The sequence below is a fragment of the Oryzias melastigma genome, linkage group LG21 (genome assembly GCF_002922805.2).
Source record: "Oryzias melastigma strain HK-1 linkage group LG21, ASM292280v2, whole genome shotgun sequence".
NCBI lineage: Eukaryota > Metazoa > Chordata > Actinopteri > Beloniformes > Adrianichthyidae > Oryzias > Oryzias melastigma.
The window spans coordinates 15177930-15198494 of NC_050532.1; the positions used below are offsets into that span (position 1 = coordinate 15177930).

Sequence of the window (20565 nt, forward strand, 5' to 3'; positions counted from 1 at the left end):
AGTCATCTCTTCCAGCATCCAGTCATCTCTTCCAGCATCCAGTCATCTCTTCCAACATCTAGTCATCTCTTCCAACATCCAGTCATCTATTTGATTATCCAGTCATCTCCTCTAACATCCAGTCATCTCTTCCAACATCCAGTCATCTCTTCCAGCATCTAGTCATCCCTTCCAACATCTAGTCATCTATTTGATTATCAAGTCATCTCCTCTAACATCCAGTCATCTCCTCTAACATCCAGTCATCTCCTCTAACATCCAGTCATCTCCTCTAACATCCAGTCATCTCTTCCAACAACCAGTTATCTCCAGCAGTGGTCTCCAAGCACCGGGCCGTGGAAGAACTAATAAATTATAGCCTTTTTTTTTTTTTTTTTGAGTCGTAAACCCTTAAATTTGAAGATCAACAGGATTTACTCGATTAGATTGAGCACTAAAAGCCGTCTGGTGGAGTGTAACATGAGAAAAGTTGCATGTGGAACCTTTTCTGTGCAAATGGATGGGATCGGAGCGGGGACAGAAGAACAGACGGAAAAACAGCTGATTGCCACACACTTTACCTGTTTGCAAAGAGATGCGACTTTCACAAACAAATCTAATCTTTTGAATGGTCATCGAAATGCTCAAACAAGATCCTCCATTCAGATGAACATTTCAGAGAAGTTATGAACACGATTCATGCAAGTACTTCCATAAAAAAAAAAAAAGGAGCATTGCGCAGGGTCCCCACTCTCATTGTGGAGGAGAAAATGAGAGTTGCACGGCGCATGCAAGTAAGCGTGTGCAAGGGGGGGGCGATCAGTCGTAGTCATGGGTTTTGAGTTCTTCTGTTTAGTAAAAAATGTTTTTGTGTTAAAATGTTTCACTTGAAGCTTTTGCATAAAGCTTCAATGTATTCTGATTTGTTTCCTATAGAGCATCAATTATTGATTTGTTGGTTACAATTTGTTCATGTATGGAAGTTTTTTTTTTCTTTTTAAACTTGGTTTGAACTTCTGACACGCCACTAAATTAAGAGGCCTCGTGTGTTTTTATCAATCCTCCATCATGCCTCATGTAGGATGACTGAGTGAAATGATGATTATTACGTTTAAAGCAAATGTTCTTATACTGTTATGACCCCCACCCCCCACCCCACCCCCCGGGCCATGGTATAATCCTCATGGGTTGACCGGTCCGCAGCCACAAAAAGGTTGGGGACCGCTGATCTACAGCATTCAGTCATCTCTTCCAACAAGCAATCAACTCTTCCAGATGCTAAAAATATTGCTAAAATTTCTATAAAGCAAACACTAAAATGTTTGAAAGAAAATTTGTGACATCTTTACAATCAACCACAATCCTAAAAAATAACTGGTGCAAAAATTTGGATTAAAATCCGAGATAATCAGAAAATCAATTATTTAAAGAAATCTGTGAAAGAATTCTCAAGATAAGCAGTGAAATCATGCATGAAAACATGTAGAGATGATCTTTGAAAAAATGTGAGAGCACTTCCAGAACAATCTGGGCAGTCTTTAATGGAATATTTTTGAAACATGATGTGTAAAATATTTTGTACAAAAAATCTGTGAAACGAATGTAAAAAATATTCTGAAAAGCAGTTTGTACAAATATCCTGTAAAAATATTGCTAAACAACGTGTATAACATTTTGAGAAGTATTAGAGTTTTTCTCAATCAATTTAGAACGTTTTTCATATAAGCGTTAAAGTTTGCACCACTGTTAAGGCGTTTCTCATAACAGTTAGTGCAAACTGCAAAACATGGTAGGTAGCCTGAAAAAGCAAGTAACATTCTCAAAACACAAGTCAGTAGCTCAAAATGGTTAGTTCATGCTTCAAAAGCAACTTTTGTGTCAGTGAAAGTGTCCGTGTTTTTAAAATAACAAGTCATGACTCCAGCTTCAAGTCAATAGATTTGATCATGTTTTCATTGAGACTGAGTACTGTGGAAGTGTTTCTCAGTGTCATGTAATGTAAAGACAGCATTACTGCATGTATCAAACATGAAATTTTGAAAACTAGAATTCAGTTAAAAAAAAACACTGAATGTGCACTTTATACTGTTTACTTGCAACGTTCACAGCATTGTGTAAATGGAAAGAAAAAAAAACAAACTCACTTTGGTTCAGTAAACCTTACTGAAGTAGTTTTGGAACTGAAAACACATTGATTGATTTCCAATTGATTGATTTGAAAATTGATTGATTTATTTGAAAATACATTGATTGTTATTTATAGTTATTTACAGAACTGTCTGTAAAACCGACAGTTCTGCAAATCAGTCATGGACAGTTAGACTCTCTCTTCTGTCTGGTCACATAGTTTCATCTACATCCCAGTGAATATCAGCTCTATCCATGCACAGAGGAAAGTGTCTTCTTGAGAACTGAATCCACCCTCTGCAGAACTCTGCTGTGATGTCATCACCAGCTGCATTCATGACCTGTAGCAGGGCATTTGGGTATGTGGATGCTGATCATATATCTTCCACCTCCAGGAAGACAAAAACTCTTCAATGAAATTCAGAAATGGAGAGAAGGGAGGAAGATACTCCACCAGCATCCTGTCATGTTCTGTAAATCACTGCCTGACTGCAGCAGTGGAAGCTCACATCATTACTGTATCATTGACTTCAACCATTACATATGTCTGTAGTTTCAATTACAGTTTTTCTCCATAGGTTTGGCTCATTTTCTGAAACCGGAATGAAATTTCCCTAATTCAAAGATTGTTTGGCCAAACACACTTGTACTTGTTCACAACAGAATGTCATTTCTCGTTGCTTTCATCAGATTTCATTTGCTTTAGTACATGTCTCAGATGTATCAGTGAAATTTGCTAGTTTTTTTGTACAAGTTCCCTAGAGTTAGCACAATAAACCAACATTTTGCACATTTTTCAATAGCTTAGATCCTGTTGATTTAAACTGATGAGACGATTCTGAGTCAGTTGGCCGTGCCATTCAAAATATGTCGGCAAAACTTCATTCAGGGAGCCATCCCATTCACAATTATTAGAACATTTTTCTAATCTAGTCAAGAACTTTATGTTATGAACAATACAAAAATTCTTGAAACAATTATTAGATTCAAGACAATTGTTGATGCCGAGGTCAAATGAATACTTCACTAATGAATGAAGAGTTTTTCACATCTCAAATAGCCAATCGGCCAGTGAGTTCTAACTCCTCACAGGAGCTGCCTAATGTGCCTGTATAATTGTAAATCCTGACAAATATGTATAAATAGGCCAGGGCAAGAACCATTTGTAGAATGAACATAGAGGAGCAACAAAATGAGCAAGGTCAACTTCCTGCTGGAAGAAGGGGGAGAAAACCAGCTGGAGGAGGAAGAAGAAGAAGAGGAGCAGTGAGGATGCGTTGTGGGATAAGAGGAAGAGGAGCACGCAGACACCATGATGAAATACGGGCCACTATTATAGACCATGTTGTCAACCATCACCTCACAATGGCAGAGGCAGGTCGCCGAGTCCAGCCTAATGTGAATCGGTCTACCGTCTCATCCATAGTCCAAACCTTTCGCAGGGAAAACAGGTATGTTGTCATGATCCAGTGCTTCGGTTTTGTCATTTTGTTTTCCCTGTCAGTCTCACCATGTTCAGGTTAATCATCTACCGCTGTTTTCATTTAGTTAATCAACCGCAGTGTATTTAAGTGTCTGGTTTTCAGTTCTCATTGTCAGGTCATCTGCTCTTCTCTGTCACTGGTTTGTTCTCCTGCTTTTGTCATGTTTAAGTTGGTTTACTAAATGTTTGAGTTTCAGCCACAAAGTCTTGTCTCCTGCATTTGGGTCCTTCACCACCATCCTTGACAGTATGACCTGACGACCTTGGACCCAGCAGGAGAACCTTCCATGCCATACCACTCAATGCCACGCCATGCCAGATGGGGTTTCCTGTAGCCGTCTTCACGTCACGCCTTTCGTCATCTATCTAATCCGTTCCTGAGGGGGACTGTCAGGGCCATCCATTCTGTTCCTGTGGAGGGTCGCTGGGGCCGCTTCTTCCTTTCCCTGAGGATGGTCGCCGCTCGTCCCCCTTGGCTGTTTCTGGTTCTGGAGGAGGATTGCTGGGACTGCTCCCCTTCATGTGTCCTGTCCCTGGAGTCACCAGAACTGCTCCTCTCCACGTCTGTTCCTGGAGGGGTTCCAATATCCCTCATCAGTCTGGCTGCAGGAGCCCTGTCTTTTGGACTTTTTTGTTTCTCCAAGACCCCTCCTCACAGGTGTTTGGGCATCTGGGATCTGCCCTTTTGGGGAGGGGTTCTGTCATGATCCAGTGCTTCAGTTCTGTCATGTTCTGTTTTCCTTGTCAGTCTCATAATCTTCAGGTCAAATCATCCACAGCTGTCTTCATCTCGTTGATCAACCTCAGTGTATTTAAGTGTCTGGTCTTCAGTTCTGCATTGTCAGGTCACCTGCTCTGTTCTGTCACGTCACTGGTTTGTTTTCTCCTGGTTTTGTCATGTTTGAGTGTATTCAGTAAATGTTTGAGTTTGAGCCACCATGTCCTGTCTCCTGCGTTTGAGTCCTCCACCACCATCCTTGACATATGTACTCAACAATCCGCTGCGATGTGGACGAAAATCTTTGGCCAAAAAGGAGAAGAGCGTCTGGATGGCCAGGAGGATCAAGTTGATGACTGTGAGAGGGAGGAGACCAACAGTGACCAGTGAACCTTACAAGAATGGCATTTGCAGTACTGTGGGCTGCTTTGATTTTTATATTATTTATTTATTTTTTTTTTGGGAGGTGTTAGTTTTTACATTGGACGTGCAGAGAAATATACGCTCTTTTTGTATTGTAAATGAAAAGTTCCAATGTTTAATGTGTACGTGTGTGTGATGTTCAACTTTGATAGATACTTTGAAATCTTTTATGGTTGCTACATGTAGTTACCTCGACTTCTATTGTGACAAACCGTCTAAGCGGTTTGACCTGCAGAGCTCTCACACTGGCAAAGAGACAATTCTTTTTGAGGGCTCTGACCATCCATGTGACCACCCAAAAACTTCATTTTGACCCAAGAGTAAAGAGTTTTGGAGGAGATATGAGCATCTGCAGGTGACCCATGGTGTTTTGCTGGAAAATCCAGGTTGTTTTGACAAGAGAACTAAATGAATGAGAATGAGCAAAATCACCTGAGAAGGATCCATGTTATTACGAGGGCTCTGACTCTTTACTTGGGAAAAGAATGAGCTGCTGAAGCGTGTGTGAAGAGTTTTGGTGAAGAAACTTGTTTTTTCTAGAGATCTGATATATTTTATTTTAATACATTTAATTTCTGTTTCAAGAAATGAGCCCAAGCAACAGGGAAAAACTGTAATAACACCTTTTCATCAGTGTATAAAGAGTTTCGCCTTAAAAAGGTTTATGGACACTTTCATGGAAACACAATAACAATTACATTTAAAATGGACAAACAAAATGTTTGACATGTTCAGCAAGTTTGTGTGCAAAGACACAATGAAATGAAGATTATTAGTTGTACAAACTATGACTAATCAGCCTGGACAAGTTTAGATCATTTAGACAGACATGATAAAACAAATGAATAATGATCAAAAGTAAGTCAAAAGTGATACAATTATAGAGATTTTGTAATGGAGTCAAAACGATAGCAACATGGGACCAAGGTCTGGACGGAACAGGTAGAGGGTGCAACAATCCAGCAGGAGGAGTCCGAGGTGTCTTGACACTGGCACATATGGAGCATGCAGCCACAAATGCCCGTATGTCAGAAGACATAGTGGGCCACCAAAAACATTGAGCTACGAGGAACCCAGTCCTGGTCACTCCGGGATGACAAGCCAGACGGGAGGAGTGACCCCACTTCATAACCAAGGGTTTCAGGGAGACTGGAACAAACAAACAGCCGGCTGGGCATCTGGTAGGAACAGAAGCTGGATCAGGAACTGTGGCCTTCACTCTGCGTTCCAGCGACCAACGCGTGGCCCCCAACATCAGACGAGGAGTAACAATGGTGGAATTAGCAGCCAGGGACACCAACTCCTCCTGCTGCTGGAACTGGCGAGACAAGGCATCAGGCTTGAGATTCTTGCTCAAGAGTTGAACCTGTCGAAAAAGAGGGCCCACCTCGCTTGGTGAGGGTTGATGCGTTCGGCAGTCCGTATATATTCTAGATTCTTGTGGTCGATCCAAACCAGGAACAGCTGCTCAGCCCCCTCCAACCAATGCCGCCATTCTTCCAAAGCCAATTTTACTCTCAGCAGTTCTCTGTTCTCTGTGTCGTAGTTTCTCTCTGCATGAGTGAGCTTGCAGGAGAAAGACGCGCAGGGATGGACTTTGTTATCGGACACACTCTGAGACAAAACAGCCCCGACTCCAGATTCAGACGCATCTACCTCCACAGTGAATTGTTTGGAGGTGTCAGGATGAACCAGAATAGGAGCTGCAGAGAAACGTCTCTTGAGCGTTGGTGAGGCCGAAAGGCATAACCAGATACTCAAAATGGTCGCTGGGGGTGCTAAAGGCAGTCTTCCATTCATCCCCTTCTCGGTGCAAACCAAATGGTATGCGCTCCTGAGATCCAGTTTGGTGAAGATCTGGGCACCTTGAATCAGGTCAAACGCAGTCTGTAACAAAGGCAACGGATAAGTATTCCGAGCAGTGATACTATTGAGGCCGCTGTAGTCAATGCAGGGCCGCAACCCGCCGTCACGCTTGTCCACAAAGAAAAAACCTGCTCCAGCAGGCGATGAGGAAGGATGGATTATTCCAGCCTGTAGACTCTCCTGGATGTACTCCTCCATTGCCTCCCGTTCAGGAAGGGAGAGGGGGTACATACGGCCCTTAGGAGGTTGTGTCCCTGGCAGGAGGTCTATGGAGCAGTCATGTGGTCCGTGAGGAGGCAGGGACTTGGCTCGAACCTTACTGAACACAGTTCCATGGTCATGATACGCTGTGGGAACGTTACTAAGGTAAGGAGGGTCCTCAGGTGGTTGAACCTTAACCGTAGAATGTACAGTGGCAGCACAAAGACAGTTCATTAAACAATAGGAACTCCAGAACAAAATTCACCCAGAAGCCCAGTCGATATGAGGTATATGTCTGCCTAGCCATGGAAAACCAAGAATGACCTGTGGTTTTAAGGACTCGACTACATAAAACCTCATCAGTTCAGTGTGGTTACCAGACACAATTACTTTGATGTTCACAGTTCGTGCAGTAACTCTATGTGTGACTGAACCATTCAATGCATGAATAAGTAAGGCAGGAGTCTGAGGTTCTACAGGAATAGACAGTTTATCCACCACAGATTGCGAAATCAAATCTCCATCAGAACCAGAGTCAATTAAACAGTCAAACTCCTCCTGGAGCCCTGCGTGTCCCACATTGACTGTAAAAATAATGAACTTAGCGAGCAATGAGGTCCCCCATTGGAAATGCATTACCTCCTCTCCTCACGAAAGTAGGCCACCGCTTTCACCGTCACTTTCTGAAACAGATATCGCCATTTGCAACCCATCTTCAGCGATTGGTCTGAGTCTTGGGTTGAACTCAAAATGGAGTCGACAGGAAGCAAGGAACGCCCGGCAGTCCTCTCCCATGCCATCAAACGGTTCCGGTGAGCCCAGTCGGTTCTGGCGAGATGAATGAGGAGACGCAGATGTTGTAGCAGGCGTCTGCTCCAGCTGTGACAGCCTGTCATGAAGCTGCTGGATTCCTGAGATGCAGTCTCCCACATCACGGGCCAAGGCAGAGATCTCTCCTGTTGCAGATGGTGGTAAGTCTCCAGATTTTGAACCTCCTGCTGGGTTAGACATGGTCTCAGCGTAATGTAACGGAGTCAGAACGAGGTAACCCAAAAGCAGGAAGAACAACAAGTCCAAGAGTCTAGTTCAGAGTGTTTAATCCAAATGAGAGAAACACATCACCAGAGAACGAAGACGCTGAAACACTGAACTAGGAAAGAGCACATCTTTAAATACACAGGAGCACAATTAGAAGAACAAGCACCACCTGTGTAACCACAGGTGACCTTGAGGAGCAGAGGGTGTCCATGACAGATTTGTACTTCTTCAAATGGTTTGTGTCCAAAACGAAATGATATCGGATGAAACGAACAGGAAACTGACACTAGGTTGTGCCAGCATGACTAAATGTTGTTGAGGTTGCACTAACTGTTGTGAGAAGTTTCATTATGTTTTGAGAAACACACTAAATGGATGGAGAAAAACTGTATCTAAGCAATTTAAAATATTAATAACATGAAATGTATGGGGGAAAATTCTGTGAAAAAGAGTTGGTAGACAAACAGAAAAATTGTTTTTTGAAGAACCTTTTTTAATGAAGCTGTGAAACAATTCGCAAAATATACAGTAATTGAAGGGGCTGCAAGGTGGTGTATTGGTTCAAGTCTCTGCTGGGACCTTTCTGCACGGAGTTTGCATGTTCTCCCCGTGCATGTGTTGTTTTTTTCGAGGGACACCAGCTTCCTCCCACCATCCAAAAACATGGTTCATAGGTTCATTGTTACTTTAAATTGTCTCTAGGTGTGAATGTGTGAGTGCATGTGTGTGTGATTGAGGCCCTGAGACAGACTGGAGACCTGTCCAGGTGTATCCTGCCTTCACCCATCGTTAGCCGAGTTAAGCTCCGGCACCCCCGCGACCCCGAAAGGGACAAAATAGGTTAAGAAAATGGATGGATGGATAGATACTGTAATGTAATACGTAAAAGATTATTTTAAGCAATCTATGGAATGGCATGATATAATACATGAAACAATCTATAAAGTAATCAGTAAAACTATTTAGAAATATTCTTTCTAAAAAACAGAAAGGTAATTGACCACATATATATCAATGAATTGATTTGACAAACAGGTGTATTTTATGAAGTAACATGTATATGTAACATAAAAACAATCATCCATCCACCTCCTTCCGCTCATCCGGTACCGGGTCACGGGGGCAGCAGTCTAAGTAAAGATGCCCAGACTTCCCTCTCCCCGGTCACTTCCTCCAGCTCCTCTGGGGGGATCCCAAGGCGTTCCGAGGGTAACTGAGAGACATAGTCTCTCCAGCGTGTCCTCGGTCTTCTCCGGGGCCTCCGCCCAGTGGGACATGCCCGGAACACCTCTCCAGGGAGGTGTCCAGGAGGCATCCGAATCAGATGCCCGAGCCACCTCAACTGGATCCTCTCGATGCGGCTCTACTTCGAGCTCCCTCCAGGTGACCGGGCTTCTCACCCTATCTCTAAGGGAGCGCCCGGCCACCCTCTGGAGAAAACTCATTTCAGCCGCTTGTAGTCGGTATCTTGTTCTTTCAGTCACGACCCAAAGTTCATGACCATAGGTGAGTACTGGAACGAAGATCGACCGGTAAATTGAGAGCTTTGCTTTCAGGCTCAGCTCTCTTTTCACCACCACGGACCGGTGCAGCGACCGTAAAATGCCGGACACTGCTCCAATCCGCCTGTCGATCTCACGATCTTCCCTCACTCGTGAACAAGACCCTAAGATATTTAAACTCCTCCATCTGAGGCAGGAGCACTCCACCCACCGAGAGAGGACAAACTACCTTTCTCCGGTCGAGAACCATGGCCTCAGACTTAGGAGTGCTGACCCTCATCCCAGCCGCTTCACACTCGGCTGCAAACCGTTCTAATAGATGCTGGAGGTCCTGGCTCGATGGAGCCAACAGAACAACATCATCTGCAAAGAGCAGAGATGAAATCCTGTGGTCCCCAAACCAGATCCCCTCCGGCCCCTGGCTGCGCCTAGAAATTCTGTCCATAAAGACTATGTACAGAACCGGTGATAAAGGGCAGCCCTGCCGGTGTCCAGCAATCAGCTAAACATTATTGAAATAATCAGAAAAATATGTGGAATTATCTGGAAGAACAGTCTGGGCATGACAGTGAGGGTTGTGGGAAGGGCAAACCTTCCATAATTCAGCACCTTGGGACCAGCTGCTGGCTCTGATCAGAACCAGAGTTGGGCTCTTGTTTTTGGTGCTGCGACAGGTCCATGTGACTGATCAAGGGGGCTGTGTTGCTAAGCCAAAGGGAGACAGTGATAGAGGGTCTCTAGCCATGCAACAGAAGCAGGAAGGTCCGTCTGACAAGCAGAAGACTGGGCTGGCTGTGCGGCGTATGGAGGCTGCAGCTCTCTTCTCCATGTTGAAGGGGAGAGTGAGCAGCAAACAGCCTTTAAATTATTTATACAGTCAATCAACAGCAGAAGCACGTGCGTGAACATTCTGAACAAGTCTGTTTCTCCAGGTGATCTCAGTGGTTCAGCGCCTCCTGCAGCAGTCCTGCTGTGGGATTCAGGCATCTGGAGAGGATTCACAGAGAAAACTGAAGATGACAGCCAAGGAGCAGGCCGGGGTCTGATGCAGCAAACCAGAGGCTTGCAGTGGAGACATGTTCATTTAGTTCCACAGCATTAATTTCTTTCTCTGCAGCATCAGTCTGTCTGCATAAGTCTAGATGCTTCGGGAGAAGATTTCATTTAAGGTTCCATGAGCAGCCTCTCCTTTATCAGAGATGTTTCATTAAATCTCCTCTGCTTCCCTTCTGTTTTCCTTCCCGAGCTTCCAGCAGATGAATCTGGTGTGTCACATGGGCAGGTGCAGAATCAAAGTGCATGCTCACATCTGCCCACTGCAGCATTCTCTTTGGCCAAAAGATGCAGTTTTTGACTCAAATACATTTGTTTTTTCAGGAATATTTTACAAACATTGTTTCAGTACAAAAATAAGCACAGTAATATTAATAGTAGTTATTTTCGTTTAGTTTTCTTATATTAACAATCAAAGAGCAGCAACAGGATAACCTTGCACTGGTCAATGGAAGTCAGACTTTAGAACGACATACAGAAATACTGATCGACTACCACTAAAAAATTGAGTAACTGCACCAACTGACTTGTTGAGCAGTCCGCCAGGGGGCGGGGGGTGTTCACCACATCACTCATTCCTACCTCCTGGAATTATGTGCACTCAGAAGAATTTAATGAATGGACTGTTATCAGTCCTGCTGCTGCAGTTTGAGTGACATCAAAGTTCAAACAATCATTTCTTTGACGGATGGAGAAGAAGAGGAAATAAAGATCAGTAAAGAAGAAGTCAGGAAGACACTGAAGAAGATGAAGAGTGGAAAGGCAGTTGGTCCTAAAAACATACATGTGAAGCGTGAGAGAATGACGGGGAATGGAGGAAACATGTTCTGGTTCCATTAGTAAGAAGATAGGAGACGTTCATAAAGTACAGAGAAATAAAACAGAAAAGTCCCAATGAATTATGGAATAGACTAGTGGAAGATAGACTGAGGTCAGAAGAGAATGTTTGTGAACAACAGGATGGTTTCATTAAGAGAAAGAGAACCACAGATGTTTGCTTGAAGATGTTCCCGCAGAAGAACAGAGAAGGTCAGAAGAAGCTGCTTTGAGTCTGTAGATCGAGAGAAAGTCTTGGTCAGGATCCAGGGGGGAGCTGGGGTTTGGATGAGGAAGTCTGGAGTGACAGAGAAGAACGTTGGAGATGTTCAGGACATGGATGAGAGCTGGAAGACTGTGGAGAGATGTTCTGCAGGTGAAGCAGAGGGGTTTATGGTGGAGGTGAGACTGCTGAAGGGTTCAGGTGTGATGTGGGACTAAAGAGAGTCACGAAGAATGAAAGGAGAGGTGTAGAAGACTGTGGAGAGATGCTCTGCAGGTGAAGCAGAGGAGTTGAAGGGTTAGAAAAGCTGATAAGGAGTCGATGAAAATGGAGGGGATTGCAGCTCTTCACGGTTCTTGTTAATTAGAACAAATTGTCAGGCCGCTCTGCCTTAAATGCTTCAGGGTAACTAGTGATGAAGGAAAGCTTATTGGTTCGTAAACAGCTGAGATTCTGGGCGATGTTCCCTCAGCCCCCATGTGTGAGGAGGAACTCACCTGTATCCGGCCCCTGCTCTGGATCCTGCTCCTTCTTCTTGTCTGTGATGTCTTTGTGGGATACGAGGAACAGAACCACCTCCCCCTTCTCGTTCTTAATGGGAACGATGTCCAGAAGACACCAGAACTTGGTACCTGCAGTAGCAAAGAGTGCAAACTTTTCTTCTGAAGTGGATGATCTTTCTGGATCAATGCCCTTGGACTCCTGCTCTGCAGATGATATCTGGACACTCATGAATTAGCAGACTCTTGACTGGATTCTGGACTTTGAACTTGATTCATAACTGGTCTGGGCTCCAAACTGGACTCTGAACTTGACAATTTCAGCTGATAAAAAACTAGCTTGTGCTTTTAGTTTAAGAAATTATTGGGAGACTTTTGAAGGTAGACAGGTCAGTAAAGAGGAGGAACTCAGACTCAGTCTGGGGTTCAGCTGAAAAATATCATCTCCTTCACAATCGGCTGGAATTACATTGATTGTGTTAACAATTAAAAAGATACAGTATGTTCAAGATTTTTGTTTCAGCATCACCAGTGACGCCACAGGGGTTAAAGGGTTAAATGATGAATAAGTCATGGTATACCACAGGGCTCTGTGCTTGGTCAAATTCTGACAGCTGTAAGCAATGCTAATAAGCCAGCAGATCTCTCCCAGTTTACAAGACTTCAAACATTTCTTACAGATTTGGAAGGTTTCTAGTTTTCTTATCCTTTCAGAGACTCACTTGGTAACAATATATTCACATTGGAAGGAATCGTTTCAGACTCCAGTCCTAATGTGAGGAAATTTGGAGTCATTTCTGAAGAAAGACTTGACTTTTAACCTAAATTAAGTTTCTAGACCTTCCTTTTTATTTATCTCTGCAATTTTTCTAAAATGAGGAACCTCCCTCTCGGAATGAAGCAGAGAACTATTGACTTCATGTATTTGTTACTTAAGGAGTAGACTGCAGTGATTCTTTACAATAAGCTGGTCCAAAACGCTGCAGCCAGAGATTGAATGAAATCAAGAAGATCAGATCTCACTGTTTTCAGATTCTCTTCAATGCTGCCTAAATGTGTTCACAAACATTTAAAGGTTTAAATGACAAAATTCCATCTCATATAAAAAAAAATATAGTCCTATGGAACACTTTGCTCTCAGTCTGCAGGAATGCTTATACTTATTGTTACTCATTAACTTACTAAACTAAAATGAGGGGCGGAGCCTTAAGCCACCAGGCTTCTCCACCTGCTTCAGTTCTGGAGGCAGACAGCCTCCCTGTCTGACTGTTTACTGTTACACCAAGGACAATCTGGCCTAATTGTAACAGTCAGGAGTACGCAAAGGTTTAATAATTACAATTAAAAAATGTAGTGAGTGAAACAAAGGACTCTGGTTCTGACCTTCCTTCTTGTAGAAGACCAGCTCAGTCTTGAACTCCCTCCTCTCATCCAAGGCTCCTTGGATCTGAGCTGTGCAGCGGTCACTGGTTTCTGGACCGTACAGGAAGTGGCAGGCGCAGCTCTTCTGCATGAGCTCCGCCCGGGCATACCCGGTGAGCTCACAGAAGCCATCAGAGCAGTAGACGACGGGGTAGAGCGACTGCACCTGGGCGTTACCCAGAACAAAGTTGCTGTCTGGAGAGACAGAGAGAGATGGAGAAGTTAAAGTTGATGTCTGACATTTTCATTATGCACTATTCTGAATTCACAAATACAGCCAAAAAAAAGTAGCTTATTATCTGAAATAAAATGTTACAAGAAAAGCAAATGTCATCCTACAATATCATGATGTTCTGCAGACTCTTTCAGCTCTGCCTCTGTGACAGAGCAGTCTCTGAATGACATTCACTTCTTGAGAAATGTTGAGATAGCAGAAACACTGCCACAAACTAGAACTAACATAAGTCAATCTAATATCAAGCTCCCCCAGGATCCATTTGTCTGTGTCAGTTGATGCCAGGATTAAGAAATCTGGACTGTGAAATCTCAAATTTACAAATCCTTGAAATTATGGGCAACAGTCCATTCTGAAACCGGCTTGCATTGAAAGACACTACTTGTTAGTCACACCTGCAACTCTGATCATAAAAAGCGACCCCCCCAGCTAGCAATTACACACATCTTTACCCATAAAACATTTCCAGATGTACTAACAAAAAGCAGATTTTTTCTTGTTCTCAAAAAAACTCTCTTTGAACCTGGTCCCCAATTAGGGAACCAGTCCAAATTGACGGCATAGTCGCACGCTTGTAGAGGTCAGCAGTTGGCAGTGTCTAAGATTTTAATTTAGTGCAAAGTTATCACAAAAAGTTAGTTGATCGTGGTTCTGGAGTAAAGCTCAGCGACTATTAAAATCAAAAGGCATAAAAATATCAGTTGACGGCTTGGCTGAGGATGTGTCGGTCAATAAAGTCCAGCAGAGGGCTCTACGAGAGCTTAATGCAAGAGTTTTAGAAAGAAGAAAAACAAAGACTTTGAGCCCTGAATGAACCACAAGACAACCGGATCGATATATTTGAGAAACACATTGACAAATTGGAACATCACTCCAAGATGAACAACATAGGCAGTAGAGAAAAGATCAAACCCTGGTCAAATGCAGTTAATGTTCATTCATTCATCTTCTTGTTCGCTTCTTCCCTTTCGGGGTCGCGGGGGTGCCGGAGCCTAACCCGGCTGCTGATGGGCAAAGGCGGGGTTCACCCTGGACAGGTCTCCAGTCTGTCGCAGGGCCTCAATCACACACACACATCCACTCTCACATTCACACCTAGGGGCAATTTAGAGTCACCAATTAACCTATGAAGCATGTTTTTGGACGGTGGGAGGAAGCCGGAGTCCCCGGTGAAAACCCACGCATGTACGAGGAGAACATGCAAACTCCACACAGAAAGGTCCCAGTTGATGTTTTTCAGATTCCCCAGACGGGAGTCGAACCGGGGCCTTCTTGCTGTGAGGCAAGAGCGCTAACCACTGCGACACCATGCAGCCCTGCAGTTAATGTTAGCACAGCTAATTCTAACAATGCTCCCAATCCTGTTGAGGTGGACAGCAACTCTGTGAAACAACAGGTGGGGGCTTTTCTCAAGTCTAAAGGAATTTTCAGGAATGTAATAAAATTAGATATCTGCTGCCCCTCCCCAGAAGAATCAAGTTTTGAACCAAAATCTAAATGGGATTGCGGTCCACGGGCCAAATACAATATTTTTCATGTCATGAAATAAAAGGAGAAAATAAAGAATATGGTTTAACGTATTTATTTTGAGTCTAGATTCATTAAGGTAACACATATCAGTAAGAATAAAAAATAAGTTATATTTGTCTTTGAAACTCTTAACCCTTCCGCTCTCCTTGGCTTGTTTACATTAAAAGTTGGGTCATCTGGACCCCCCAAGACAGTGCACTGAACTTTTTTTAATCATTGATTTTTGAGTTTCACTAATGTCCATGGCAGACATAAAATCCTGTCCACCTTTGTCCACATTTGTCATGGAAGGAATCACACATCAATATGTGGTTGGAGTCATCTGGACCCCAAAGAAAGCGGAAGAGTTTTTAAGTATATTATGAAAACCATAGAGAAGTATTGAGAGACAGGTAAGCGAGTTAACTCTAACACCCAGACCTCGAAATGTCTGCCTGGACTTTTTTTTGCTCATTTTGACTATGAAAGGGTCTAAAAATGTTCTACAATTGCTTGCTTTTGGTCCTTTTTCAAGAAGACACTGAATTGTCAATAGGGATGTCCCGATTTCCGATCACATGATCGGAGGCTTTTCGTCTGTCTCACCGGTAAACAAAGTAACTCTGCATGAGCTTCTGGGTAAAATTACCGTAACGATATTGAAAGCAAAGCGCAAGGTCTCAGCTTTCAGAAACTGTTAGAATTTTTCAAATAGAGCAAACCGTTCAGGAATGACGGTAATTGTCCAAATGTATTGCCGACAACATGCTTGGTGGCTAAACACACACGGCTTCCACAGCCACACTTGGCGGGCCAAAAGATAACCTTCGCCGGGCCAAATTTGGCCCGCGGGCCCCACTTTGGGCACCCCTGATCTAAACGGACCCCCAGAGCTTGCTACGGTTATGAAAACCAACACCATGGATAACTTCAAGAAGTTTTTGGTCACAGATGTTTGATATAGTACTAATAATTAATAAGTAAATGATACATAAAAAGTTAAAAGAGTTTAGGGAAATGTCTAAGACAACTGAGATCTTCACCGTCTCCAAAAGTCAACTGTGACCAGCATTTCCAACAGAGTTCTGAACTGTGAACAACTTGACTTAACTTATTCAGTTCCACTGATAACAGTTTACAGGAGGACACAGACCGACTGAAAATATGACAGCATAGAGAAGTTCAAGAACTCTGTTGACCCAGAAGGAAGACTCTCACTTTGACAGTAGAAGAATAAATATCAACCTTGGAGCCACCATGGACTTTCTACACAATATGGACCATTTATTTAACATCATAACCATATATTGTTTCTCCAGAGACAAGAACACTGATTTTGACAAATAAAATCATAAACAATTATAATGGCAAAAACAAAACAATATAAATGATTATGAATTCTAAATTAATGTAAAAACCTTTCTGATGAAAAAGCACTCCACTTTTGTTACTGGATGCATGTAATACTGATTAGTGAAATAATTGTCATGGTGCTCCCTCTGCTCCTTGGATTGGACCCAGCTGTTGGACATCATCTCATCACCAGTTCACAACTTAAGGAGGGCCTGCTCTGGTGTTCATTGCCAGTTTGTTACCTTACCCAGTGCAGTAGCCTGGCCTCTCTAGTATTTGTTTTGTGCTAAGCTGCAATTCTGTGCCATTGTTCACCTGAGACACCTCTGCCCCCCCAGGTCCATCGTTCACATGCCAACCTGGGTCCGTCACCTCCCATTGTCTGTCAGGCCACACTCCATCAGCCTGCCTCACCGCCTGGATCATTGTCCCGCCACTCCGGATCTTCTCCTCGTCTGCTACTCCATTCCAGTCCCGTTTCAGCTCCACAATAACCATGAACAATAAACTAACTGCCAAACTTCATCTGCCTCCCATAATCCTTCCTGGTTCCAGCATCTGAGTCTGCTTCGCTCCGTGATCATGACAATAATGAAATGTTTTTTTATGTAATCAGTAATTCATCTTTGTTATTTGATATTTTAAACACATGGATTTACAAATTGATCTGTACTTGGAGGGGAATAGCATACATAACTATAATTATAGGTTAAGAACAGGATTATGATAACTACTGTATGTTAAAAAGTTAGATGAATCAAAATTGGATTGGCATTGTAGGTCTTCCAGGGATCTGCTGTAGCCACTCCTCCAGTTTGGAGGTTACAGCCCCGAGTGCTCCAATCACCACGGGCACCACTGTCACTTTCACCTTCCAAGCTTTCTCCAGTTCCTCTCTGAGTCCCTGGTATTTCTCCAGTTTCTCATGTTCCTTCTTCTTGATGTTACCATGGCTTGGTACTGCTACATCCACCACAACGGCTTTCCTCTGTTCTTTGTCCACCACTACAATGTCTGGTTGGTTCTCCATTACCATCCTGTCCGTCTGGATCTGGAAGTCCCACAGGATCTTTGCTCTCTCATTCTCTATCTCTTTCAGAGGTGTTTCCCATTTTGACATTGGGGTTTCCAGTCCATATTCTGCACACATGTTTCTGTATATTATTCCAGCTACTTGGTTGTGGCGCTCCATGTATGCTTTCCCAGCCAGCAGCTTCCACCCTGCAGTTGGATTGTTTCCTCTTTGCACAGCCTACACCTTGGGTCTTGTCTGGTGTGGTAGATCTGAGCCTATATCGCTCTGGTGTTCAGGGCTTGTTCCTGTGCTGCCAGGATCAGAGCTTCTGTGCAGTGCTGCAGGTCAGCCCTCTCTAGCCATTGGTAGGACTTCTTGATATCAGCCACTTCAGTTATTGTCTGGTGGTACATTCCATGCAGGGGCTTGTCCTCCCATGAGGCTCTGTCCTCCAGCATCCTCTGCTTTCCATTGTCTGAGACATTCAGGGAGCACACTGTCAGTTGGGGCCTTGAGCTTGACATATTCATGCATCTTGGATGTTTCATCCTGGATAGTGGCTTCCACACTTACTAGTCCTCGGCCTCCTTCCTTGCGGCTAGCATACAGTCTCAGGGTGCTGGATTTGGGATGGAACCCTCCATGTATGGTGAGGAGCTTTTGTGTCTTAACATCTGTGGTCTGTATCTCTTCCTTTGTTCATCTTATTATTCCTGCAGGGTATCTGATGACTGGCAGTGCATAACTGTTTATTGCCCGGGTCTTGTTCTTGCCATCGAGTCGGCTTCTCAGGACTTGTCTTACTAGTTGGAGGTATTTGGATGTTGCAGGTTTCCTTGTTGCCTGTTCCAGGTTTCAATTTGCCTGTGGAATTCCAAGGTAGTTGTAACTGTCCTCACTGTCTGCCATTGTTCCTTCTAGGAGTGAGACCTCTTCTGTGTGGACTACCTTGCCTCTCTTTGACTCAATCTGACTGCATTTCTCAAGCCTGAATGACATCTCAGTGTCATTACTGTAGATCCTGGTGGTGTCATGCTTGCTCTTAGCAATATAGTTTGATGTAATCCATGAAGTGAAGGTATCCTGAGTTGGTGTTCAAAGTAGGGATTCAATTCAATTCATAGTTTTAAAGTCAAGCTTTCGATTTTTCAGATTTGTTTTTCTCAACACCATGAATTCAAGGAATTTTAAGGCCAAGCATGTTTTCTTTGTACTCCTTACATCAAACGGTCTGTTTTCCCACTAACAGAAAGGATTCAGTAGTAATAATTTTGCTGATTGTTGTGATAGGACTTTCAGGTAGTACTTCACTTAACCTTTGTAGTTGGTGTCCTGGTTATTTGATGTTTGTTCTAGACATGATCGTATCTTTCAGGTCAGTTGCTTCCTCATTCTGCATAGTTGTATTTATTGGGGCTGTATTCACACTCTCTAGTTAAGAGTTTGATGCAGCCACCTCTCTGATGCTCTGTCACTCCTGTGGTGTCGCATTTCTATTGGACCACTTCAATCTCAAGCATTTGTGGATGTTGGAGCTAGTAGTAGCTTGGCCCTCGAAATCAAATCCTGATTTCCTCACTTGATTGATGTTTTTTCTGCCCCTGAAGAAAAACAGAATTGTGCCTCTGTTTTTGTTGATGGTATCAAAGCATTTGATTCTGTTGACTACCTGATTTTAGAGAAGAGTTTAGAAAATATTGGACTATCAAAGCAGGCGGTTGGCTCTCCCCTCCATCATCCAGAACACTGACTCACTCTCAAACTTTACTGTAAGCTCAAAACCCATCTCTTTACAAAAGTTTACTCTTAAAAACACCTTCCACGATGTATTTTTTTCTAATCTATTTTAACTATGTTACAAATTGCTTTACATTTTTTTCCTTTATTCGTTTTTCTTGTATGGGGACATTGAGAGTCTAATCTTTCTTTACCAGTTCCGGTATCTCCTGTCCGTCCTAGGATAGGATCTCTCCCTCATGTGGGAATCCCTAAGGTTTCTTCTTTTTTCCTGACTCAGGTTTTTAAGGAGTTTTTCCTTACCAGGAGGGAGGGTCTAAGGGCAGGGATAACATGTTTATTTAGTCCTAGTTTTTAGCAATTGTTCATATTTTATGACTAATTTTCTGCATCTGTAAAATTACCTGCATGAAGCCCAATGAGGCAAATTTTCTTTGTGATTTTGCACTATATTAATAAAATTGAATTGAATTAAAAAGGTCTCTAACTAAATAAAAAAATATTATTATGAGACACAACAATGGGTCAATGTTTATCACTATGTGCTCCCATTTCAAACTCTGAATTCCATGAATTACTCAAATGCATTGATAGCTGTGATTGTGATTCCAAACTTTAAAACTAAAGGGTATTTGGTTTGACAGTGAATGTGCATTTAAATTAGGGTTTAAAGCCAGCCATTTTTTCACAAAAAGGTCAGTCTAGCACTTCAAATCAAATCAAACTTTATTGGTATAGCACTTTAAAAAAAAATGAATTTCACTCAAAGTGCTTTACATAAAAATAATAACATTTTAAAAACAAAAGATAATGTCCACAAGCCCCACCCTCACCCCTCCACACACACGCACAAACACACATCGACATATTGCCACACCATGAAAGAATAAATAAATGAATGAATAAATAAATACTAAAAAGATAGAAAACAGAAATCTAGAAATCTGGCTTTGTACTGCAGTGAGGAAACAATATTTTAGGGACCTGTCCACACCAGTGACCCTAAATCAAGTTCACAGAGTAAGCTACTACAGGACCCCCCAGATCCGAGCAAAGACCCAGACCCGGGACGTCCCACTGCAGCGACCCCGTTTACTGAGAAAGGTCAATCACTGATGTGGAGGATCCCTTAGCAGAAGACACTGGAGTTAAACATGTAAAAGGAGTAAAATAGATTAAAATCTATAAATAAATAAAAAAAACAAATATAAGTAAAAAGACAAGTAAAAATAAATAAATAAATATTATATATATATATATACACCCATACATAAAAAATAGATAAAATAAATAAATATTGATTAAGTAAAAATAGAGGATAAAACAAAATATCAAATCAACTAAAAGCAAAGTTAAAAAGGTAGG

General features: G+C 42.7%; 1 protein-coding gene across 1 annotated transcript in view; it reads right to left on the bottom strand.

The window, feature by feature from the left end:
• The window catches only part of kcnh3 (potassium voltage-gated channel, subfamily H (eag-related), member 3), a 129804-nt gene that overhangs the window by 24130 nt on the left and 85109 nt on the right, over positions 1–20565 (bottom strand). The window contains exons 2-3 of the mRNA XM_036209543.1: positions 13313–13546; positions 11927–12061 (exon numbers count right to left, since the gene is read on the bottom strand). Of these exons, the coding sequence (XP_036065436.1) occupies positions 11927–12061; positions 13313–13546 (369 nt within the window). The remainder of the gene's footprint in view (positions 1–11926; positions 12062–13312; positions 13547–20565) is intronic.